General features: G+C 38.8%; 1 protein-coding gene across 1 annotated transcript in view; it reads left to right on the forward strand.

Annotated features, from left to right (window-relative positions):
- Nucleotides 1-23,771, forward strand: part of TBC1D5 (TBC1 domain family member 5) — a 577,752-nt gene that overhangs the window by 482,284 nt on the left and 71,697 nt on the right. Inside the window, exon 20 of the mRNA XM_074195734.1 lies at nt 13,835-13,920. Coding sequence (XP_074051835.1) covers nt 13,835-13,920 — 86 coding nt within the window. The remainder of the gene's footprint in view (nt 1-13,834; nt 13,921-23,771) is intronic.

A 23,771-nucleotide genomic window follows, 5' to 3' on the forward strand; every position in this document is an offset into this window, starting at 1 on the left:
GCCCAGGGCAGGTCATTTCCCTTCTCAGATCACAGGTCCTTGGTGACCAAAAGGACAGAGAAGTTTCTGATCTGAACTGGCAGAGGTCACCCTGGGAATCTTAGAGACTCTGCCAGAGAGAATGAAAATGTCCCTCGTGGCCTCTGCAGACCGTCCAGTGTTATCTGGGGCAGCTACAACCCCCGGCCACCTGCCCCCTGTCCTGTGCGAAGAAATAGGAGGGAGCGATCTGACCCCCACTGTCTCTGTCTCCCAGTCTGCCAAAGGTGAAACAATGCTGTGCTTTGTAGGCCTGGAAGTCCTGACTGCCTACCCAAGCAGGAACATTCCAGACTGGCATACATGCCAAAGAAACTGTACAGGCCCAGATTTTTCATTTGGCCTTTGTTGTAATTCCTGGCCCAATCCCTACTTTCACCGACTAACTGTCTTGTTAAAAAAGAGTGGGGAGAGGGAGGGAAAGCCTTTTAAATGACACGAGAGCAGTGACATCCTAGGTTTAAGAAATGCAATGTCATCCCATTTGTCAAGCCCTCTCCCAGGCCCTCTCTATATCACAATGTTGCTCCCTTTATTCTTTGGGCACCCGTAGGATATTTAGCACATCATCTGTGATCTGCCTCTGAGGATCACAACTGTGGTCAACAATTCTGTTCCTCTTTTGAGGAAAGTTATTGATATTTGGGTCTCAGGGATTCTTTCTGCAGCTTGTGTGGCTCTTTGCTTCACCTTCTTTGGATTCCTGCAGTCTGCCTTCTGACCATTCCAATGTTCAACATTATCCTGTTTCCCATAGGGCAGATAGAAGAAATAAAATCATATTAAAAACTTAAAGTAGGCAATTTTACCACAATTTAGAATCTCTCATAAAGGTTTTTTTGGGAAAGGAGATGGAAGCTATTGGATAAAATAAGATTTGGGGATTTTCTGTGGATTTCAATTATCCATGCCTCCCATTGGGGCAAACTATTCAACTGTTAATTAGATTATCAGTGCTGATACCTGCTAATCTCAAATAGGGGAGATGGGAGGAAAGCACAATATACAAACAAGTTAGGGAACTCTCCAGAACTAGTGTTGGCTTGTTTCCTTCTTCTCTTTTCACCTTACCAAGATTTTCAACCTCATGTCCATAGCAGCTTCTACTTTTGAAGGAATTATTTAGTGATCACGGAGGGAAGAGGGAGAAGAATGAAGGGAGAAGTGGGAATTGGAAGAAAAAAAAACCTGGAACCAGCCTTTCACTTTGTACCTGTGGCCTATGAAGAAGTGCCAAGGGTCCAGAATTTTTCTGTCAACACGATGGGAACATTATTACTCACTGGGATGATCTTTCTTACTTGCTTTGCCTTCTGGAAAATCAACCTGAAATAGTTGCCCTTCTACCCCTTAAGAAATATTAATACTATTATATCTTTGAGAATATTGTTGCTCCATGAATTCTAAAGTTTAATCTCTGAGTTCTTTTGTACCCCACCTTCCATAAAACTTGACAGCCCTTTGGAGCTCTTTATCTGTAATGTTTATTGAAAATGAGTTGAAGGAGGTAGATGAATTGATTAATCTGAGAGCTTTTTCATAAAGAGTGGGGAGAGGGAGGCAAAACCTTTTAAATGACACACAGGCAGTGACATCCTAGTTTTCAGAAGTGCAATGACATCCCATTTGTCGATTTTTCATAAAATGACTTGGTCTTACAGCTGACCAATCTTCATACTACAAGAATTTTTCTATTAGTAAATTGATTGCCAGTGGAATTTGCTTGTTTGTGGCCCTTTTCCATTGAAGTTTTTATAGCTCTAGTATTGAAATCTTCCTTTATACTTAATTTATCTCTCCCCCCCTTCTAAAAAAAATCTCATTTATTCCTTTTCAGGTACTTCTTTAGTCTATTTAAGTTGTCTCCAGGGATCAACACTGAGGCAAAGAATATCAAGAGGGGGAAAAAAGAGATTGAATTTACAAATATCAACCTCTTTTTCTATTCAGTTAAACCTGTGCTCTTCTAATCTTTTCAGTTAACTTCATTTTAGATATTTTCCCCAAAGGTTCAAAATGAATTTATATTTTAAGAGCATAGGGTACCTATTGACAAGAGTAAAAGATTGCTCTCAGTGTAGTATAAGCTAGCTAATTTTATTGGCAGTTGAATTGCTTTTAAAACTCACTAGTTCTTAAGCATAAGGATTAGAGGGCCACCTGAAAGATTGAGCAAATCCAAATTTTCAAAACTCACTAGTTCTTAAGCATAAGGATTAGAGGGCCACCTGAAAGATTGAGCAAATCCAATTTTCAAAACACATCAGGAATCTTTGATGCGCACTGTTAGCCTCCACTTTTAATACAGTATTTCCACAGATCTCCTAATTCTAAGGACAGGAACACCAGAAAGGTGCCTAAATGACACAAATGCACCCCTAGGGAACCTCGCTTCTGGCATTCATAATGAGAGGTTCATGTTGGCAACCCTCTCCTGGAGCTTCCTTTACTCTAGCCTCGTACACAATTTCCCACAAATTACAGCATATTGCAGCTAATCACCAAAGAACACACCAGCTGCTTTCTATCTCTGCCTCCACTAGATGGATGCAAGAGGCAAGGTTTCTAGATAAGAACTTTGGATGTATCCTTTGTGTGTCCCTGTCCCTGGTACCAGTCTTAGGGGCTCTAAGTAATTGCCATGCCTTTACTGCTCCAGAGCACTGGCCCTGGAGTCAGGAGGACCTGAGTTCAAATCCAGCCTTAGACACTTAATAATTACCTAGGTGTGTGGCCTTGGGCAAGCCACTTAACCCCATTGCCTTGCAAAAAAAAAAAAAAGAATAAAAATGTAAAACAAAACTTGACTAATGTAGGTATTAATAATAGCATTTTAAATCATTCTTTATTAAACAGGACCAAAGGTGATGAAATTCTAAAAGGGGACATAGGACAAAAGCATCCCATTTCCTTATTTCTTATTTGTTAATTCTTTTGGTTCTGCCTTCTTAACAGCTTAGGGGCATAGGTAAGGATTTTTTTCTCTCCCTTTTCTATGTTTATTTGCTTGGTTATTAAATTTGTATTGGAAAAAAAAGAAAGCATTTAAGAAAAGTGCAGCATTGGGGCAGCTAGGTGGCACAATGAAGTCAGGATAACCTGAGTTCAAATCCAGCTTCAGACACTTAATAATTACCTAGCTGTGTGACCTTGGACAAGTCACTTAACCCCACTGCCTTGCAAAAACCAAAAATATAAAATAAAATAAAATGAAGAAATTACAGCATTACCAGTGAGACTGGATGGTGTATTGAAGTGGCTCCATCTGACTAGCATAGACACAGAATTATTGAGCTATTCCCTCTAGAGATTGCATATCCAACAATGCTACCTGTTAGCATATAGCGAGAAGGACATCTACTCTTTGCCTGACTTTTCTGTAATGTTGTTGCCTGAAGATGTCATAGAACTATAAGAATAAGCTATTCATTCTATCTGGCTGATATCCTCACCACCCAGAAAGACTTAGGGAATGGTGTGAGGCTCCAGTAGTTGCCAGTCAGCTCCTTGATAACTTCTTCAAGCAAAATTGTAGAATTTTGAAGTTTGGCAGGCCCTTCAAGAGCATCTAGAGAGAACGCCAGTTGCTATTTAGTGATTTGGTCTAAGATCATCACACAGTTAGCAAAGAGTAGAACCAGAATTAGAACTGGACCTCCCAACTTCCAGGCCCTTGTTTGTTCTATGATGCTAGAGTCCTGAAGAGATTGCTATGGTAATGACATTACTGAGATTTTTTGACACCTTCCCAGTGCTTTTATTGAAAGCTAACTAAGGTCGATACTTTAAAAAACTCCTTCCTTGAATATCTCAGTGTTGGGTCAAGCTGTTATGCTGTTCTTCATGGTTCCAACTTTGAAAGTTGGAATACTAACCAGATGGTTGATTCTTGGTGTGTTTTTCACGCCCTTTCGAATTCTGTTATGATAGTAGGCCATAATTAAATAGATTGACCTGCTGTGTGCCAGGATTCAGATAGAAATGAAAGTCTCTACCCTCAGGGAACTTTCACTCCATCAGAAGAAACAAGAAGTATACACACACATGCGCACACATACGTGTGTGTGTGTGTGTGTGTGTGTGTGTGTGTGTGTGTGTGTGTTTAGAGAAAAAGAGAGCAAGCATTAGCAGCTACAGGAATTGTATTCCTGGAGGAAGTGGCATTTGAGCTGGAAGGGCAAGGACTCTAGGGGCTGAAGGTCAGAAGTAAGATTTGGGGTGCATTCCAGAAATAAGAGATAGCCTGAGCAAAGGTGTAGAGACAAAGCTGAAATTTAATGTATGAGCAAATTGCAAGAAACACCGTTTGACTGGACCATAGGGTCTCAGAAGGGGAGTCATATGTAAGATAGCAAGAAGGGTAAAAGCACAGGATTTTAGATTTTAAAGGGATCTTGGGAACTATCTCATCCAACCCATTCTCAAAATAATGCCCACTCTAACATATGACCTGGTTTTCCAACCTCAGCTTAAAGACCTCCAATGAGGGAGAACTATCTGCCAGTCAAGGCATTCTGCTCCACCTTTGGAGTTCCAATGCTTAGGAAGTTTACCCTTTTACCCAGTACTCCTGGTTCTGTCCTCTAAAGTCAAACTGAGCCAGTCTGATGATTAACCATCAATACCATGGACTGCCTTAGTTTTCTCATCTCTGGTATAAACAATGCAATCCCATCAGTTGAATAGGCTGGAGCTAGTTAGCAAATAAAGAAATATGCTTCTGATTCTTAAAGTCCTATGATGGCGTGCCCCTGGAGTTTGATGATTAGGGAAGTGCCATTATCAGAGTGGGACTTTAAGAATGTCTCTTTAGCAGCTGCACAGAGGGTAGACTGGAGTAGGAGAGGCACGAGGAAGAGACACCATGAAGAGCGCAGGGCACATACTAGAAAAAGTTGCTAAATTCATATTATTAATCCTATTCTGTCCTGGATTTGATTCAGTTCATCAAGCCTTTATTAAATGTCCTTGAGACTAGTGTATAAATAACGAGAATACACATTGTCACATCCTTAGCAGAGGTCTAGAAATGGGGAGGCGGGGATAGACAGACAGTCACGAAGCATTTTTTAAAAGCTTGTGTCCTCTGCTTAATGCTGGTGGGATCTGGAATCAGTCGATTTACTTGACTTCCAGTTCACTAGCATTTATGAAGACCTTAAAATGCAGCAAAGAGGCAGCTATATGCCCCTGCCCTCAAGGAAGTCACATCCTCATCAGGGGCAACAGCATGTAAATCACTAGGTATATGCAAGATAGAGGCAGACTACATTGAAAGTAATCCCAGGAGGGCAGTGAAATTGTAGAAGGCAGAATTTGGTCTGAGTCTTGCAGGAATCTGGGGAAGCTAAGAGACAGAAGTGAATAATTCCAGCACTGGGAAAAGTAGAGAAAGAGGGTGCAAGGAATCGGGCAAAGAGGCCCTGGTTATGAAAAGCTCCAAATGCCCAAGAGAGGAAATAGGGAAGCAATGGCGTTTACTGAGAAGGTGGCAAACACAGGCAGACCTACACTTTAGGAAAATTATTTTGGCAGCTGAGTCAAGATTGGATTGCAGTGGGAAGAGGCTTGAGACAGGGAGACCAATGAGAAGGCCGTTGCCAGTAATTTACTGTCAAGAGTACCTGTAAGAATGAGTGGAGAAATGAAGGAATGAATAATCCAAGCCTCTGTAACAAAAGTTAATAAACCAATAGTAGGGTTTACAGAACAATCTTCTGTGAATTTTGATAGAATTTTCAGCTCATCTAGGATTTCACTAATTCCAGTTGAATGTCCACAGAGAATAATCAGCCTCTTCTACCAAGAGAATCATCTCCACAGACCATTATCTGCCAGACCACAAACAGAATATTATAATAGCAAAAGGGATTCCAAGGAGACTCACATAGAGAAATATCATTGGTAGAACAAGTAGAAACCAGATCATAAATGTTACCTGAAATGACCATACCCAGTATGTCCATTCAGTTGACTTTCTTTCTAAGAACAGTCTAATTCTGGGATGACCTAATCATTCAGATCAGAATTGATGCAGATAGACCACCATTGTTTAACTCTGCTTGTTACTTAAGAAGTAAATTTGAGGGGCAACTAGGTCAGGAGGACCTGAGTTCAAATTCAACCAGACCCTTAACAATTGCCATTAACAATAAGCAAGTCATTTAACCCCATTGCCTTAAATTTTTTTTTTAAAAGGAGTTAATTTGCAAGGTAAATTCTTCTATTTGTGATGTGTTCATGCTCTTTTCAAGGGAAAGCACATACAAATTGTACTGTATTCACCTCTAGTCTTCTGAAGTTGGGGTGCCCCTTAGGTGTCGTCTGTCATCAAAATTCAGCAATGAAATTGACTCCAGCTTTGGGAGGGCAGGGATGATGCAGAAGAGACCCCAGAAATCGCTTGTAATGCCTCCTCGGTGAAGCACTATAACCAGTGACCTTCATGCTGACACACTTTGAGCAGAAAGGTCAAGAGCCTGCAGATTCTGAAAGATAAAAACTATCTATTTCTTCTGGCCAAAAGGGATTTTAGGACAAAGTGGAAAACTTGTAGTACCACCATACAGTTTCTTTTTAAGCATCTACTTTTTGTATATAAAGAGCATATTTGAGGCCCTGCTAATCTGTCAACCTTCTAACTAAATGCACATATTTAAATATATTAGAAGGGGAAAACATTTTTAATTTCTCTTTTGGTATACATTTATTGTATGAAGTTAAAAACAGAGCATAACGCACAGGTGGTTTAAAGTGCTTTTCTGCCATCTGAAATCTCTGCTTGCCAGGGTACATGGGGATGTCACTTAAGGGAATTGGGCTTATTCAGTATGTAAAATGAGGTTGGCATGAGTTCAGGGGTTTTGTCTGTGGGTTTTAACCAATTATCTATTTTTTTAAATTAAAAAAATTCTCTTAAGACCTTTTGGATTTTAGATAAATATATTAAAATTTTCTGACTTCTTTATGTTAGAGTTTTTTTTATGCTCACTGTTTCTAATATTTATTTCCTCTCAGAGGGCATAGACTTTATTATTATTATTATTATTATTATTATTATTATTATCATTATATGTGACAATGATTCTTAACTTTGGTCATGAAAGAATCTTCATTGGATATATAAATAGGAACAAAATACTGTAATTTTAAAAAACCTACATCAAATTGACTGCATTTTCTATAGGCAGAAACAGTTTGAGTTTCATATACATATATTCCATCCCTTCCTCCTTTGTGAATCTAGATAAACTCTTAGCACAGTGCAAACCCCTGGAAAGTTAGCATATTACAGTATATAAAATTGATTAAGTAAGCTTCAGTAATGTTCCTGTTTATAAATAGCTATATTGATAACTGTATTGAGGTTGAATACATTCATTTACAGTTAGCAATGAAAATGAAATCATTTTCCTGTATAATTTCCAGAGTTAAAAAATTTAGTGTTTTTTTTTTCTCATGTACCTAAGCTATTGGTACATGTATATGCATTCAAAGTTATTTATTAGAGCTTCTTAAATTACTAAGGAATTTTATGAACTCTTTAAGTTTCTGATCTATATATTTGAGCCACTGTACACTTGCATTTTTTTTAAATGAAGAGGGCAATAAGAGACAGAAATGGTATGACCTTTGCAGACCCTCTAGCGATCAGATCACAAATTTCCCCAGCTTTAATTACAGGCAAAAATGAAACAACAACAACAAAAAAAAAACAGAGCAGCAAAATTAGCATTTTAATATAGAAATATTTTAGGCTTTAGGAGAATTATGATAAATCTAATGTTGCCTGGTGAAGCAAAGAGGGGATATTACAGAAAACTGTCTCCTTAGGAATATTTGTTTAAATAAAGGCAACAATACTTCATCCTTATCTTTTTTGGATAATTATTGCTATTTCAGGCTGTTCTTTGTTCCAGGTTTAAAATACCTTTAGTTTTCCAAAAAACTGTAATTGGCAGTATTTGTTTGCTATAAAACTACCAGAAGAAAAAATCCTGTTCGCTTGGCACTAACAAGATAATTATTTTAGAGAGAATTTTTGCTCTACAGATCCAGTTTACTCTTGCTATGACTCTTCTGCACTTGGATGCATTTATTTAGATGCTCTCCTTTCAGTTACAGTATATTAAACCAAATCCTTTTCAGTGGTTGAGGTTTGCCCACCTGTCTACCCTAAAACACCTGCAACATATGTTTGCATAACCCTGCAATGCTTTGCCTTTTGGGTCCTGAGAAATTCCCCCAGAGCTTTTTGCTTATAAACAGCTGAGCAATTCGTTTTTCTAATGACGGTTGCTTTTCCCCTGGCGTTGAGGCAATAACATATTCACTAAAATAAGAGTCTCATTTTTCATCAAAGAGAAACGTTAGACATCTTTTCACAGTGCTGTTTCCCCTTCTGAGCCGTCTTTTTTTCCCTTTCTAATCTGGCATACTAAAAAATAGAGGGTGATAGTAGGATACTGGGGAAAACACAAAAAGAAGTAATCCTTAACATACATAAGTCTCCCTCTCTTTTTCTTCTTTATGCCAGTCACAGAGTTAGACCACAGGCATTTTCAAAATAAATCAACTTTTTCATTGTATGACGAGCTCTGAACTCATCTGTTTGAACGGGGAATGTGATGCCCATCTAAAAGGCTAGAGAAATAAGAGTGGCTTCAATCATAGGAGTAATCTGGGAAAGTATCTTAGTTTAAATCTGGGAAGCAACAGTTTTTGCATCAGCTAAACATTACAAAATTTAGTACATGGATACTTTATTTTTAAAAAATTCAAAATAAGTTGAGTTTTAACTGTGAGAAAGCATCGCCTTTATTCCCTGATACAAAATTCTTCAAAGTCCCACTTGCTTGACAAATTTTCTAAGCTAAAGTATTTTATTTATCAAGAAACACAGTGCTTATCACACCTATTTAAATTACTGTATCAACTATCAGAACAATGAACCATCCTTTTTTTAGCATATCATCATTATTAATGATGTTTACATTCTGATGAAACAACTATTTTGATTTCATATTTAAAGGTATATGCCTGGCTAATGTAGAAAAATTAGTTGGACATATCAAATAGACCTTCTTCTCTATCTGTTCTTCCACTGAAATATAACAATTACACAAATAGTTTTCAGGAATCACTAGAGTCTTGTTTTTTCTCCTTTTGCTGAAAGTATCTTCTGTTTTCCTAGATATTGTTATTATTATTATTATTACTGTTATTATTCTTATGGATCCCTTTAAAAACAAAAAGTCTGAACTGAAATTTATTTGCCCCATAAGAGAATCTAAAACTGTGGGGAGGAGGGCTGAAGGAGGAGGGCCAAGGGGAAGCGACAGGGGGGGATTAGGAATACTGTCTTTTAACTCAAACCTATTAAAACTTCCAAATAAGTTCAAGCAGAAGAGTAAGTCTTCTTATATAGGCTGGTCCTATATAATACTTCTGCTACAAAGTTAGCTCCCAGTACCCACCTTCATGTTTTAATGATAGCCATATAGTTAATGCCACAGAAAATTTCCATCATGTAGTCACTGTAGCTAAATTAACCAAAGCATTTTAGAAATCAAATGAGAAATAAAGTTGATTTTAGTTTTTCTTCTGAGTCTCATATCCCTATGGAATGTTTTCTTCTTTTGCCATCAACTAAATAAAAGCCTTCTTTGTCATTTTCTCCAGTTACCTTCCAGAGAAAGCTTCTTTGGGATTTCTAGCATTCTTATATAATAACATAAAATAAAAATGCTCGTGATGGAGAAGACATCCAAAATAATAACTTTGTGTTACTTTGGAAGTAGCTAACCTGGAAGATTTGTGAAAGAAAACCAAGACATTCATTTTGTTTTGTTGTTAAGAAAACCTCAAAGAGTTTGATTTACTCTTCTGAATTGGAACTGGTTTTCTAATGTTTAAGATTTGTGCCTAGAGACTTCAAGAATCATGAATTTTATACCATTTTGAGAATGCCCTCTCCTGGGTGTACAATTTGCCCAAACTGTAATATTTCATTAGTGTGGATATGTATACAGAATGATGTTTTTCACTATTTACCATTCAGCACAAGGAGAATTAACTAAAAAGGATTCTTCAAACTACAGCAGAAACCTAATAAATTAAATTCTATACATTTTAAAAATTAAATGTATTTTTTCAGTTAATTAGACCCTCTTGGGGTAAAATGAGGTTAAAAGTTGTCCTTATTTATTTATCCAAATAAAGACAGCTTTGAACACAAAAAGTTAATAGGAGTTTCATAATATGAGCATTAGTAAATTAACATAGTAAGGAATGAAAAGATGGACCCACTCAGATGGGGACCCTGGTCATTTCAGAGCCTGTTAAATACAGAGCATTCTACAAGTTTTAATCTAGTTGTATGTTTCAAAAGCTTAAGCTCAAAACTGGACTGACTTTTGGGACATCTTATGTAGTAGAAATGCCCGATTTGTCAGTGTTAACTCATTAAATTGTGCAGAAGAGTTTTTAATTTGGAAAAATATGTCAGTCAAAATTGCTGAAATCATTTCAAACTTTACATACCGTATATAAAAGGGGAAAAGTGGAGAAATCTACTTAAATCTGTTAATAGTTCGGTTTTTTGGTCTGGAGTTTGTTTTGGTTTTTGGTTTTATATTTTTTACACGAAGTTTCAATCGATGTTGAGTATATTTAGGTGGCAGATTGGTTATAGCACATGATAGTTTCTATGTGTGTTCATAGATTACTTGCCTGTATGTATTTATATTTAAATAATAGTATTGTCTTAACTTGCTTCTTGATGCTGTGCAATAATCTTCAACCATTGTTTTACACATTAAATTCTACTGTTCAATATCTTATTTTCCACTTTAAATGACTCTCCCTTTGATACCAATAAGCCTCTGAGGAATTTAAATAGGCCCTAAATGAAAGCAATACTTGAATCTCATTCATGTGTTCAAGTTAAATCATTATGTTTGATAATCACTCTAAATACTTAGATCAACCCTTGGAACCCTTCAATTGCTTGTCATTTCTTGATAAATAAGTTTCAAACTGCTTTACATGATCTCTTTCATTTTTTTAAGCAAAAAGAAGTAATATAATTCTCTCTTCATGGATTGGAAGATTTTTGTAAAAAAAATCCATGATATATATGATATATTTTTAGGTACTGGAAGTAAACAAAATTTTAGCTGTATGTGATAGACCTAGTGGAAGTAATTTTTTTTTTAGCTAAATCATGAATTTAGCATCAAAGATCTGCCAGGGGTTTTAACCTTTCTTTTATACTTCCATTTTACTGAAGTTCAGGTTATCATCAACCACTGCAAGAAAACCTATGTAATTCCTAAAGATGGAAAAAGTTCACTGTTAGACTTAATCGTATGGTAGTCATGGAATCATCAGTTATCTTCATCAAGGCAATTCAGATGTGATTATCTTAGAACTCAGTTGAATACCAAACCCGTGGAATAGCAGATAGTGAAATCAAGAGATTGTCATTTCTGTTAATTGATTGAAGTGAGTTTGGTAGACATATGAAAGGCATTTTTTTAAACAGAAAAAGAATAGGGCTACTTTGGTCATTAAATCTCAGCATGTTAGCTCAATGAATTACAATTATTTAACCTTAATATTCAATACCCTAATATTATATTCCCCTCTGAAGATGTTAACCTATATGAATTCTTTGCATTATGAAAGAATGTACCATTTTGTTTATAGCTCAATCTCTAAAAAAGCAATAATTCTGGGAGGGCTATGAACTTTTTTCAAAAAAAAAACCATTTTCATTAACTTTCAATGGAATTCATTTCCTTTTGATGCTGTATGTTATATTTTCTATATTTAAATGCATTAGTTTATGCATTTTGAGAATGGATCTTTGGGCTTCACAAGACTGCCCAAAGGGTCCATGGTACAAAACAAAAAAGTTAAAAACCCCAACTCTCATGGCAGTGGTACTGGAGCCTTTAAAAAAAAAAGCAAGAAGAAATTAATGCATGATAATTTCAGATGAGCTGCTTATGGTATGCAAATACAGTTGAGATAACTATAAGAGGTTTAAAAACATAACCTTTCCCACTTTTTAATTTTCTTTTAAGTATTTTTATGGAAAATTTGTAATTATGGTTTTAAAGAATCATTCTTTGCTTAGCTTTTTATTTATTTATTTTTGTATTTGTTTAAGAAGTATTCTTTTGTTTAAATTTAATTTGCCTGTTAAAGCTTGTGTATGGGGAAAGTGGTATTTTTATTGAAACCCAAATATATCGACTATTGTAATAGCTACTCATTTAATCTTCCTACCTCCAGTCTATCTATTCGAGGTCTCTCTGAGCCATTCTTTCAAAATTGACATGTATAATGCCAAGGACCAGCACCAGTGGCTAGGGAGAGGAGAAAGAGGAAGGAGAAGGAGAGCCACAAGGAAAGTGGAGCTTTATGATACCAGCTCCTGTGAGGGAGAAAGGCCCAGATACCCTCCCATGGCCAGGAGGCCAAGACCCCAGGATATTGCCAGAAGCCCTCTGTGGAGTGGGGGGGGGGGGGAGGCCAGGTCCAGGAGAGGCGAGATAATCCTCTATGTCTAAGGGCCTCCAGAGCCTGACCCCCAGGGCTCACTCATCTTGCTAACTAGGTGCTGAGCTCAGTTTTTGCTTTCCACTCAAGTAGCACAAATACTGTCATTACTCTCTGGCTTCCAGGGCCCTGGGGACAAGCCTTAGTCACCATCCCAAGGAAAGCCACCGCTCCACACCACTGCCTCCATAATTGTCCTCATTCGCTGCTTTGATAAGCTCCCTGAACAGCTTCTGCTCAAAGACTGTCGGCTCCCAATGCTCCCTCATGGCCCCCCAGCCTTTGGGCTTCACCTCTTCAGCCGTTCCAGATTCATCCCTTCCCAACAGTACTCCCCTCATAAAGGGCCCTGGCCTCCTCAGCCTTCCATGAGGGCCGGACCTGGCCCCTGTCTTGTTCCCATCCCTCCCTCCTTGAACCACCTCTTTTCTTTGCTATTAGATGATAAGCATCTTGAAACCAAGGCTTGTAGCCCAGCTTTGTGTCCCTAACATCTGGCACCATCTTTGAACGACTGCGAATAACGGGTTGGGGGCTTTCTTTAGTGTTTACAAATAGTGGTAAGTCCCAGAAAAGCAAATCTATTGCTGTTTCAATGAAAACATGCATCGGTAAATTGGCTTGTGTGAGGTGATGGTTAATGTGCTAATGATTTCCAGTGCCTAGCACATTTTTGGCACTCATCGAATCCTTGCAAATGGATAATTGTAAAGCATCCACTAAATTCGGAACTAGCACCTAAGCTTCAGGAAGAACAAAAGACTCTGTGCACCATCTAGTGGGCATATTGTAAATGCTGATCTTGGGAACTCTTCCTGTACTGTAATCTTTATCTACAGCTTATTTCTTGAAGCCACTTGGCAAAAACATTGTGCTTGTTGTGGACCATGTGGTTTTGTTGGATTTAAAATGATTAGCCATTTTCCAATTATATTTTGAAATTAATCTCAAAATATGTATCTATCAAAAACTGATAAACAATAACAAAAATAAAAGAAATAAAAAAATTCATTCATCTTCCAGATTTTTAAATCGGTAAGACTGTCCCTAGTATCACTAACATCCATCCAAATAAAATACAAATATTGCACTTTTTTACTTTTAGTTATTTCCTCTTGGTTAAACAAAGATATCCATTATACATTTCCATTTATGCTTTTTAACTATTGACGTGCAATTTGTTGAAAGCATTTTCTAAATCCTGTTTTTTGGACTATTTTTGCTTTAGAGAAATCCAAGACCAGTGACGCATCAGTTTCAACAAAATTTAGATTATTACAAGGCATGTGGAGCAGACCTAATGAATAAAACTAGGTAAGCCTTCCCTCTATACTGGATGCTACATTTTATCAAGCTATTGTTAAAACTCATTATTAAATGTTCTGTGCTAAGTAAAAGCTAATAATTTAATCCACCACGGTAAAGGACTGATATACATAAGAATTGTTTTAAACCATAAAAAATTAACATATTAGCATTAGTGTTGAAATGAGACATTAAATTCACAGGCTATTGAATCCACTTCTTGATATTATACAACTTAATTTCTAAAGCTAAACCTGGGTCAAATCACATGTAATTGGAGCAGCTAGGTGGCACAGTGGATAGAGCACCAGCCCTGGAGTCAGGAGTACCTGGGTTCAAATCCGGCCTCAGACACTTAATAATTACTAGCTGTGTGGCCATGGGCAAGCCGCTTAACCCCATTTACCTTGCAAAAACTTAAAAAAAAAAGTCACATGTAGTCAATTTCCAAATATTGGTTAGATTAATGAACACAAAGAGGCAATTCCACAACATATTTTTTCATTGTTTCTATAAAATTAGGTCTCCAGAAAAGGACTAGTACCAAGACACAAGCATATTAGTGTTCACTAGTATCCTTGGGCCATTACTTTAAAACCAAAAAAGGAGTTCAATGGCTTCTAGCCTAGATCCTCATTTGAAGACAGATGGGGGGGCTGAGGCCTCTGGAGGAGAATGGACATAAAGAAGTGTAAGAGCTCAGTTTGAACCCATGTCCTTGGCTTCCAAAGCAGTCCTCTTTCTGTTGGATGACACCAATTAAAATTCTCACCTAAACCTGGGCATATCCGTTGTGCTGCCAAGTCAAAAGTGTTTTCAAATGTAACCATGTGAGTAAAAGAAAATCATTGTTTCCCACTTGTTCCTCCATTCATCCCTTATCTTTTCCTCTTTCCTGTGAAATGAAGACACCTTTCATGGCAGTTGAACTTCATTAGAGGGAAAGGGTTGTGAGAAAATGGCAGAAATGAATTTTGAACTTTGGGACCTACTTTGTTCCCATAAATCTGTTCTTTTCACTCTATTTTCACGTGTTAAATCCATTCCTCTGTTGTAGTATCCTGTCCAGTTCACATCCAGACCACCTATGAGTGGCCCATGTGTCATTCCTGGATTTATTTTCTTTTATTTATGTGTGTGCATATGCCTGTTGGCTTGCCTTGGCCCTATCTCCCCTGAGCTCTTTCATCCCATCCCTGCCCCCCACCCCCAGCTCTGAGTACTTCTATCCAGTGTATGTGACGTTCATTATCCCAGGTCACCAAGCCCCTGGCTTTTCCTTCCAAGCACTGGTCCTGGGTCCACATGGGGAGAGAGCATCCCCAAAGGTCTTCCTGGCCCTCTGTGCTTGCAGCCCTGTGGTTCAACCATCAGCTCTTCATCCCACTCTCTTCTCTGACTTAGCTCCATCCCATCGGCCTAGGCTTTCATCGAGCTGTTTATAGACTGGGATGCCCAGGAGTAGAGCTCACATTCACCGTGCCATTCATAGATGTAAGTCTGAGTGCATCGGACAGGAAGTACAAGAGAAGTGACCCAAGCAGGGCAGGGGGATGGAGGGGGGACAGATGAGGTTCCCAGAAGAAAGGGCTGGGGAAATAAGTGGCCGGGAGGAGTTGGTGCTGGGTGCCCAGAGCACTGATGCCTGCTCTTTTTGTGGCACGGGTCTTGTCGGAGGATGACATCGCCATATAAGGGAAGCAGAGTGCGCAGAGGACACATGATGTCATGGATAAGAACATCACCAGAAATCAAGAAGCCTGATTTCTCTTCTCCGCTTTACCGTGGATTGCTATAATTAAGCCTTTAGAGCAAATGCCTAGGTAGTTGAGTGCTCGGCTCTCCATTACACGCATGGGCGAGGCGGAGCATCCCCTGGTTTTACTTGTTGATAAATGTCTCTAAAGACAGACCCATGTACCAAGTGGCAACTGCCTTTTTTCATCATCAATCCATTAATACCAACTGTAAGTAGGGGGGAGGGTAATTTAGGGTTTTAAATCTTGTTACAGTTTTTTGCTCAAATAAGCAAAAGTTGGTTTTATAAAAATGTCTACATTGTGACTAGTCTTAGGAAATACCTGTTTAATTTTTAAAGGTTTTAATTTAAGAGTCTGTTGCTACTAAAACAGCTGAACCAAGCACAGAACTTCTGTGTTAAAAGAGCAGTCTCTGATTAGTTCCCTACATGTGCTGAAATTAAGGAAAGGGAGAGAATGCATTTCTGCATTACTTAACTCTCACGGGTCTAATGTTTTGAAGAGACAGCAGAGCACAACTTTCAAAATGTCAGGGGCCTTTAGTTGTCACAGAATTCCAAAGCAGATTTACCAGGTGCCCAGGCTGGGTCTGGACTCCCTGGAGAGCTGGGACTATCAGTTGCTTCCCTTCACGAGCATGGCTGGGAGTAGCTCCTGAAACCAGGAGGACCCAGACCACGCTCCTCCTCCCCAGCCATCCCCCAAAGAGCCAGCTCACAGATTCTCTTGGTTTTTTCCAGCTCCCCACCTCTCAGTGATCAAAGATTAGATTAAATGAAATAACCTACCCGATGACAGGGCCTCTGCCTTTCTGACCCATATCCTGCTGCCCACCTTGCCAAGGGCCTGTGATCTTACCTGAAATGTGCTTCTCTGTTGATGGGCAGAGCACTGGAAAGTCCACTCCATCCTTCCTCTGGGATATGCAGTCAACAATTAGCTTCCTTTTTTTTTTTTTTAAAGGTTTTTGCACGGCCATGGGACTAGGTGGCTTGCCCAAGGCCACACAGCTAGGTAATTATTAAGTGTCTGAGGCCGGATTTGAACTCAGGTATTCCTGACTCCAGGGCCAGTGCTCTATGCACTGTGCCACCTAGGCACCTCAACAATTAGCTTCCAGGAATTATTTTATGTAGATGAAAATCTCTAGCAAAAACATGTCTGTGGATTGATGTTAGAAGTGCAAACATGGAGAAGTTTCTCCCCTGGTGCTTTCAAAGTATTATTCACAGTTAATTCTAAATAATCTCTTTACTTTTCATCCAGAAGTTTAGAATTTTTACCAAACTATAGCACAAAAGACTACAAATATCCCTCGCGGTACAAAATAACTATATGTCTTAAAAGAATTTGCTATTTAAAGAAGAATTTTGTGAATACAGATAATCCTCTCCCACAAATAATTCTCATCTGCCCCACCCCCCCCCGGGCCCCGGGCCCCGGCCCTGCTTGGGTCACTTCTCTTGTACTTCCTGTCCGATGCACTCAGACTTACATCTATGAATGGCACGGTGAATGTGAGCTCTACTCCTGGGCATCTCAGTCTATAAACAACTCTATGAAAGCCTCAGCAGATGGGACAGAGCTAAGTCAGAGAAGAGAGTGGGATGAAGAGCTGATGGCTGATAAATCTGAGTTTTGATTTTTTTTTATGCAACTGATCTTTTTTTTTAAATTTTATTTATTTAAGGCAATGAGTTATAAGTGGCTTGCCCAAGGTCACACAGCTAAGAGCATTACTAAGTATCTGAATCCAAATTTGAACTCAGGTCCTCCTGACTCCAGGGCCTGTGCTGTCCACTGTGCCACCTAGCTGCCCCAAGACAGTTCTTAAAAATCCTCTGTGGCAGAGCTCCAAACTCTGCAATTATGAGAGTAGGTATGTATCAATAGTACAGGCATTACATAAAACTTGGTACATTTTACTGATTGGAAAACTGTCCAAGTATAGTATTTCACATACTTCCCCAATCACATCCCTCAGAATGCTACCCAGGGGGTCAAAGCACCATCTAAACCAACCTAAAAAATTCAGGCTGAATTTTTGGAGCAAATAACAGATATTCTCTTGAACTTGAATTATTCAAAGAAAAACTACTTGATTCATTTATTAGTGATTACATATAGAAATCTTTAAAAAATGTAAAAGTTTTCTTTTTAGTCAGGGCATAGGGAAATTGAGTCTTCTCATCTACATGAGTTGGCACCCTCAGATTACTTAGCTTTTGAATTTTGTGAAATAGAATAGTAACAATGTGTAAGGTCAATTTAGGGAGGGAATTATCTGTAAACATAGAAAAATGTTCTATCCAAGTTCAGTTTTCAAGTAAACTCTCTAATTTTCTTAAGAGAAAAATTATTTCCAATAACATTCTCATGTTTTTTCCTATAACTATGCCAATGATACATTTTTAGACTTTTTTCTGTTCCTATCTTAAACCTCTATCTCTTAAGCATATTAGATTCACACCACTATGAACGTACTTCCTTCAAATCCTGAAATATATCTATTTTATGATGTAATGGACTATGAATTTATTTTTAAAGATTTTTAAGTTATTTTCGTGTAAGAAAAATTACAAGTCCTTTTCCTTACAGGATATTATTCCCAAGTTTAACAGCTGGTTAATCTTCAAGGAAGAGAATTAATAGACATTCTTAGAGCACCTAATAAATAAACCTACAGAAATACTTTTAAACAGACTGTACTAAGCCATAGTCAAATATGATGACAGGAACATGCCTTTGTCAAATGTATACAAAAGTAGTTTAGCTTTTTGTGGAACCCATGAAATGGCTAAGATTCAAAATTGGAACAGAAACCTTGGTATAGGTAACATCCACATAAATTTAGCCAGACATGTCAACAAAACCATGATGAACAAATGTCTGAGTCAGACAAATCTATTTGTGGAAATGGTGAGATTTGTGATGGCAATCTGGGATTAGGTTATTATTGCCACCAGAAATCACAAAAAGGATTATCCTTCAAGAGGATAAGGATCCCTAGGGGTCACATGGTGATCCATCCAGACCAAGGAAGAAAACAAGACTATGGAACACCTCACTGGAGGCTACAAAAATGGAGCTCCTCAGAAGACTTGAGCTGATGACTAGAATGCTAGAAAGCAAAGCTTGTCATCCTCATTGAGGAACTGAAAGATGAAACATCCACACTACACACAAACAGAAAGATCTCAAAATAGCCTGAAGAAGTCAGCCAATAAACTCGGAGAACCAGACCATTATTACACAAGGAACTATTGCTTGGGTTCCCACCCAGGCACCACATCATTTCATACAAACTTGACCCTCCCATCCTCAGCCATGTCAGTTTGGCTTCCGTGCTGAGTGACCATCTTCCCTCTTGGGGAGATGGGGGAGGAAAGTATGTTTAGTAAAGTTGTGCGTCCATGGCCAGCACTCCCGCAATGACTCAAAGAGTAGCCCCTGCACTCTTGGTTGATATTCTGCCCATGCTCCTTATCAACCCTTCCCCTGCTGTCCCACAGACCTGGAGTTTTTGTCTGTGATGTCTGTGCTGCTGGTCATCCTTTCCCAGGAAGCTGGAACCAGCCCAAGCAATATCGTCCTGGACAGCATTTTCTTCGGACTAAGCAGATAATCTTCCAAGCCCTTCCTGCCTTCCCCTCAAGGGGGATGTTTTTCTGGTGGTCATCAGATAGTTGAGGGGAGGAGCTGTGCCTCCATGTTCTCCTGAAGTCACTTAATCTTCTGCTGCTCAAATCCCCAGATCCAACAGTTTCCCCCAAAAACAGGGAGACTGAGACCTCAGCTCAGCAGCCTTTCATGTCAAGAGGGAGTCCAGAGGCCCGACCCAGCTTAAAGCTGAGTGTCTTCCCATGAAACCTTTGGAAGGGGTGTCTTTGGGTTTATTTAGGGGCTATTTGAACACCTCTTAAGAAATACATTTCTAACCCCTCAGCTATGCTGGTAGAACTTGAGGTCTTCCCTCCATCACTGTTGCATCAGCATCATCCAGGTCCCAAGTTGGGGTTTCCTTTGGACAGAGCTGTGATCCTTCCTCCTCCTCCTCCAGATCCTTGTGCCCAGGATGAGCACCATTAATCGGCCACAACAACTGCCTTGATAGCAAGTCCTTCAGGGCTCTCTCTGTCAAGGGCCTTGGCCTCACTCTGCACATCTCCTGCCCAGGATTCCTGGACACCCTCTCCCTCGGGGAGCCCTTCCTGGAGCCAGCTGGAGAAGGTGCTCCTGGGATCATGTGCCCTGGGATGGAATGCAAGAGACCCTGAATAAACAAAGCTTACAATTTAGTTCACCCCAAACTGAATGTGTGTGGTCAAGCTATCCAGAAAACACAGTGAGGAAGCCTTAGCTCCACTCCTTCCACAGCAACTTATTGTATCCAAAAAATAAGAACAATATTTTTAATTCATGTCGGCATGCCAAATACAATCTCCAAGATACATGCAATAAGAAGCTTTAACAGAGGAGATTAAAATTATATGTAAGATGAGGTGCATAAAATCCCTGTTGTCCTGTTTTCTGTTAAGAGTTGATCTCAGGAAGCTTTCTTTGATCTACAAAAATATCCTAGGACATTAGCTGTAAAAGAATAGTAGCAGAACCAGGTACCCCAAGGCCACTTCCACCTGACCCTCGGTGAAAAAGATGAAAATGAGACGATGATCACGATGATCCAAATGGTTTCTTTGTGTCCTCAGCACTTGGCACAGTCCTGAGCATGGAGTAGGTATTTACTACTTGACAGTCTAATATGGTGCTTTAGGGTTTATAAAAGAACGTTGCATGCATATATCATCTTATTCAGCCTTCGCACTGTTCCCAGAAGGCAGGACAAAGGCAGCTGGGGACACAGGAGACAAGCCTGACCTTACATTGACTTTAGTTCAATCCCAGTCCACTAACTAAAAGATCATCAAAAGTGGGAAAGACACCATAAGATTAGAAATGAGCAATTTTCAAAAAAAAAAAGACCATAACCTTCAAATTACAGACCCTAATTTAAGCTTAACTTGACTCCTGGAAAAACTTTAGAAGAAATGCTAAAGGGACATTTAGTGAACCTATTGATACAAAAGCGGTGATTACAAGGAACTAGCATGGGCTTTGTTTCCTTTTTTTTATAGAATTACCACACAGCAGATGAGGGAAATGGGGGGGGATATAGTTGTTCATCCTTTACCCAAACTTTCGACCAAGTATTTCATTCTTTTAATGTGAAGAAGATGAGAGATGTGGATCAGGCTGAATATAATCAGGGAGTCAGCCTAGTTGGACAGGCTGTGGATTGGTCTGTGTGGCAGGAAGTATCCAGTATATGTGCCTGGCCCCGGACTGTATATTTTTATTAATGATTTGAGTCAAGGTGTAAAAGTCTTGCTCATTCATTTTGCAAATAATAAAAGGCTGGATCCCAAAGGATCTCAACAGACTAGCGTATCAGACTAAATCTAAGAAAATCAAAAACAATAGGGATAAAGGCCAAGTTGCTCTCGTGTACAAAAATGAACTTTGAAGCATGAAAGACCACAGGTCTGAAAAAGAACCCGTGACTTCTTGGACTGTAAGCTCAAGATTAATGGGCTGCATCCAAAGAATGCCAAGAATAAGGTGGTGATGTCCCACTGTACTCCACCTTTGTCAGACTTCCTCTAGGGAAGTTCCAGGTACTGTCATTTTAGAAGGACATCGATGAACTAGAGACTGTCCAGAGGAAGGCAACCAGGCTAGTGCTCCTTCCTCCTTTAGGCTAAAACATGATTGGTTGAACTGAGCAGGGGGGTGTGGGGGGGGGGAGATGGGAGGTGCTGCTAACCTGGAGGAGACTTCAGTGGGAACCCAATAGCCCCTTCAAGTGCTGAGGTCCACCATAGGGAGGAGGGCTTTGATGTCCAGGAGTGATAGGTGGGTATTGCCGAAGGAAACTGAAGTTCAGGATGAGGAAGACATTTAGAGCTCACCTGGTCTGCCTTCAAAGGTGCCTTGGGTCACTGATGGGGACCCTCTTTAAGGCAAACCTCTTCTAGACTGAGCTGTATTCTAAAGGAATTTCCATGAGGATATTTAAGCCCTAGATTTCTTATGCCACATGAATTAGACCAAACAACCATCCTCTGGGCAGCTGTCTTTCAAACAGATATGAATCCTAACCCCACCACTAAGTAATTCTGATTATTTGTTTTGATACCACATTTGGATCAGAAAAATTTACTCCCCTTTATAGCATACTAAGGGCACTACAGCAAAGCATGACCAAACCATATAGAAAAACAAAGTGCTGAATCTACAGTTTTAAGAGTAACCAAGAATTGGTTTTCATAATTTTAGATTTGATTCCCCAACTTTTTCAAAACTTCACAAATGCTATTATAATGAAAGGAGGAGAGGCAACTCCGGAAGCCATGCAGGCTTGTTTTGTGTGCTCTCTAAAGCCTTCCTCAGAATGGTCTTCACACACCTGAGGAATCCTTAATGAAAATAAAATAACAAGGGAAGAGGCAGGCTTTCACAGGGATTTTTAGAGCAGACCACATTTTCACAATTGTCCAACCGACTGAGATGTATTGGTAGGTTTTACAAAATTATCTGACTCAATAGAACAAAACATCCACAAAGGCAGGTCTTCCTTCTATAAATTAAAATCATCTCAGTCTCTGGTAGATGTTAGTTCATTTTGTTCAGTGATCTGCTGGGCATTTACATCAAGCAAGGCATAATACCTGGGAGACACATATTTAACAAGGCAGTTTGCCAATAGCATAAATAATGATCTACACAGAGTTCAGATAGAAGAAAGATCACAGAATATTCAAATTCATTTGGACCTTAGTATTCATCAAGTCCAACCCCTACTTTAACAAAGTTTTAAAAAAGCAAAAGCAAAACCATAAAACTTTGAAACCTGAAGAGGGAAATTGACTTGCCCAGAGTTAATGGACTTGAAATAGAACATTGAAAAGCCAAGTCTAAGGCTATTTCCACTAAACACTGTCAGATGGCCTTGATCACATAGAACATTGTGATGATCCCATCAAAATTAAGGCTTCTAGAACTTTGATGAGTTCCATAGAGATTTATAAATGATTCTTCTGGCCATCCACACTGGGGAATAAGAGTGGATGAAAAATATTATGCCATGCCATTGGATAAGAAAATCATTGGATTATTCCTACATATTCTCAATCCACACACATACACATACATAAAATAGGCATTATATATGAACTATGAATTGAGCCTAGAATTTGATAGAGCAAAGACTAGACCACATTTTAGAAAATGGGTAGTATTTTCAATGATTCCTAGCTATATATAGCAACAAAAAAGACCACCTTGTTAATTAACATCAGTATTCTTCTAGTGATTCTGTTACTATGAACTGTAAAAAAACCATTTTCTCAGAACACTGAGAATTGCATATGGCCCAAAGAACAATGGAAAGATATATGGATGGATTAAGGAGTTTAAATCATATTCATTAGGAATTGGGAATTATTGCATGCAAAAAGTACCAAAAACATCATCAAAGACATGGATCAAAGGCAAAGGAGAGAGAATTGATAATGTAGCCAGAATGCTGCATCAGTGTCCTCAAAGTGCTTTTTGGTTTTTTACTTTTTAAAAACCAAACACAAAGACAAAGGAAACTATTACATTGGAGAGATTCTCTCTGGGATTTATGAAGACTAGAATCACACAGAGTAAGAAAACATAGATTGTGTAGACTGTGTCATATGGAGAGCTATCCATATCAGAGAGATTATAGATCCAAACTGTAGGTATAATTATAGAGGAATTGATTCTTTGTTTGTTTTGAGAAATAGCCACTATTAAAGGTGAAATAATCTGTTTTCTGAAGAATAGTAAAAACTTTAATGGCATGTGGTAGTGAGTTTTTTTTCCCCCCAATCCTGGTGATGGAAGGGAACAAGAAGCATAATAAAGAACATTCAGTTCATGGAATATTCCCTGACCTGTTGATGAGGTAGGTAGATATCCCTTTTAAGGTCAAGCTTGCACTGGCGTTGTCTTTCAGGAAAAGGTGATAAACTTGTAAATGGTTGCATAAACCACCTAGCTTATTTCCTTGAC

This window comes from Macrotis lagotis, chromosome 7, assembly GCF_037893015.1.
Source record: "Macrotis lagotis isolate mMagLag1 chromosome 7, bilby.v1.9.chrom.fasta, whole genome shotgun sequence".
Taxonomy (NCBI): domain Eukaryota; kingdom Metazoa; phylum Chordata; class Mammalia; order Peramelemorphia; family Peramelidae; genus Macrotis; species Macrotis lagotis.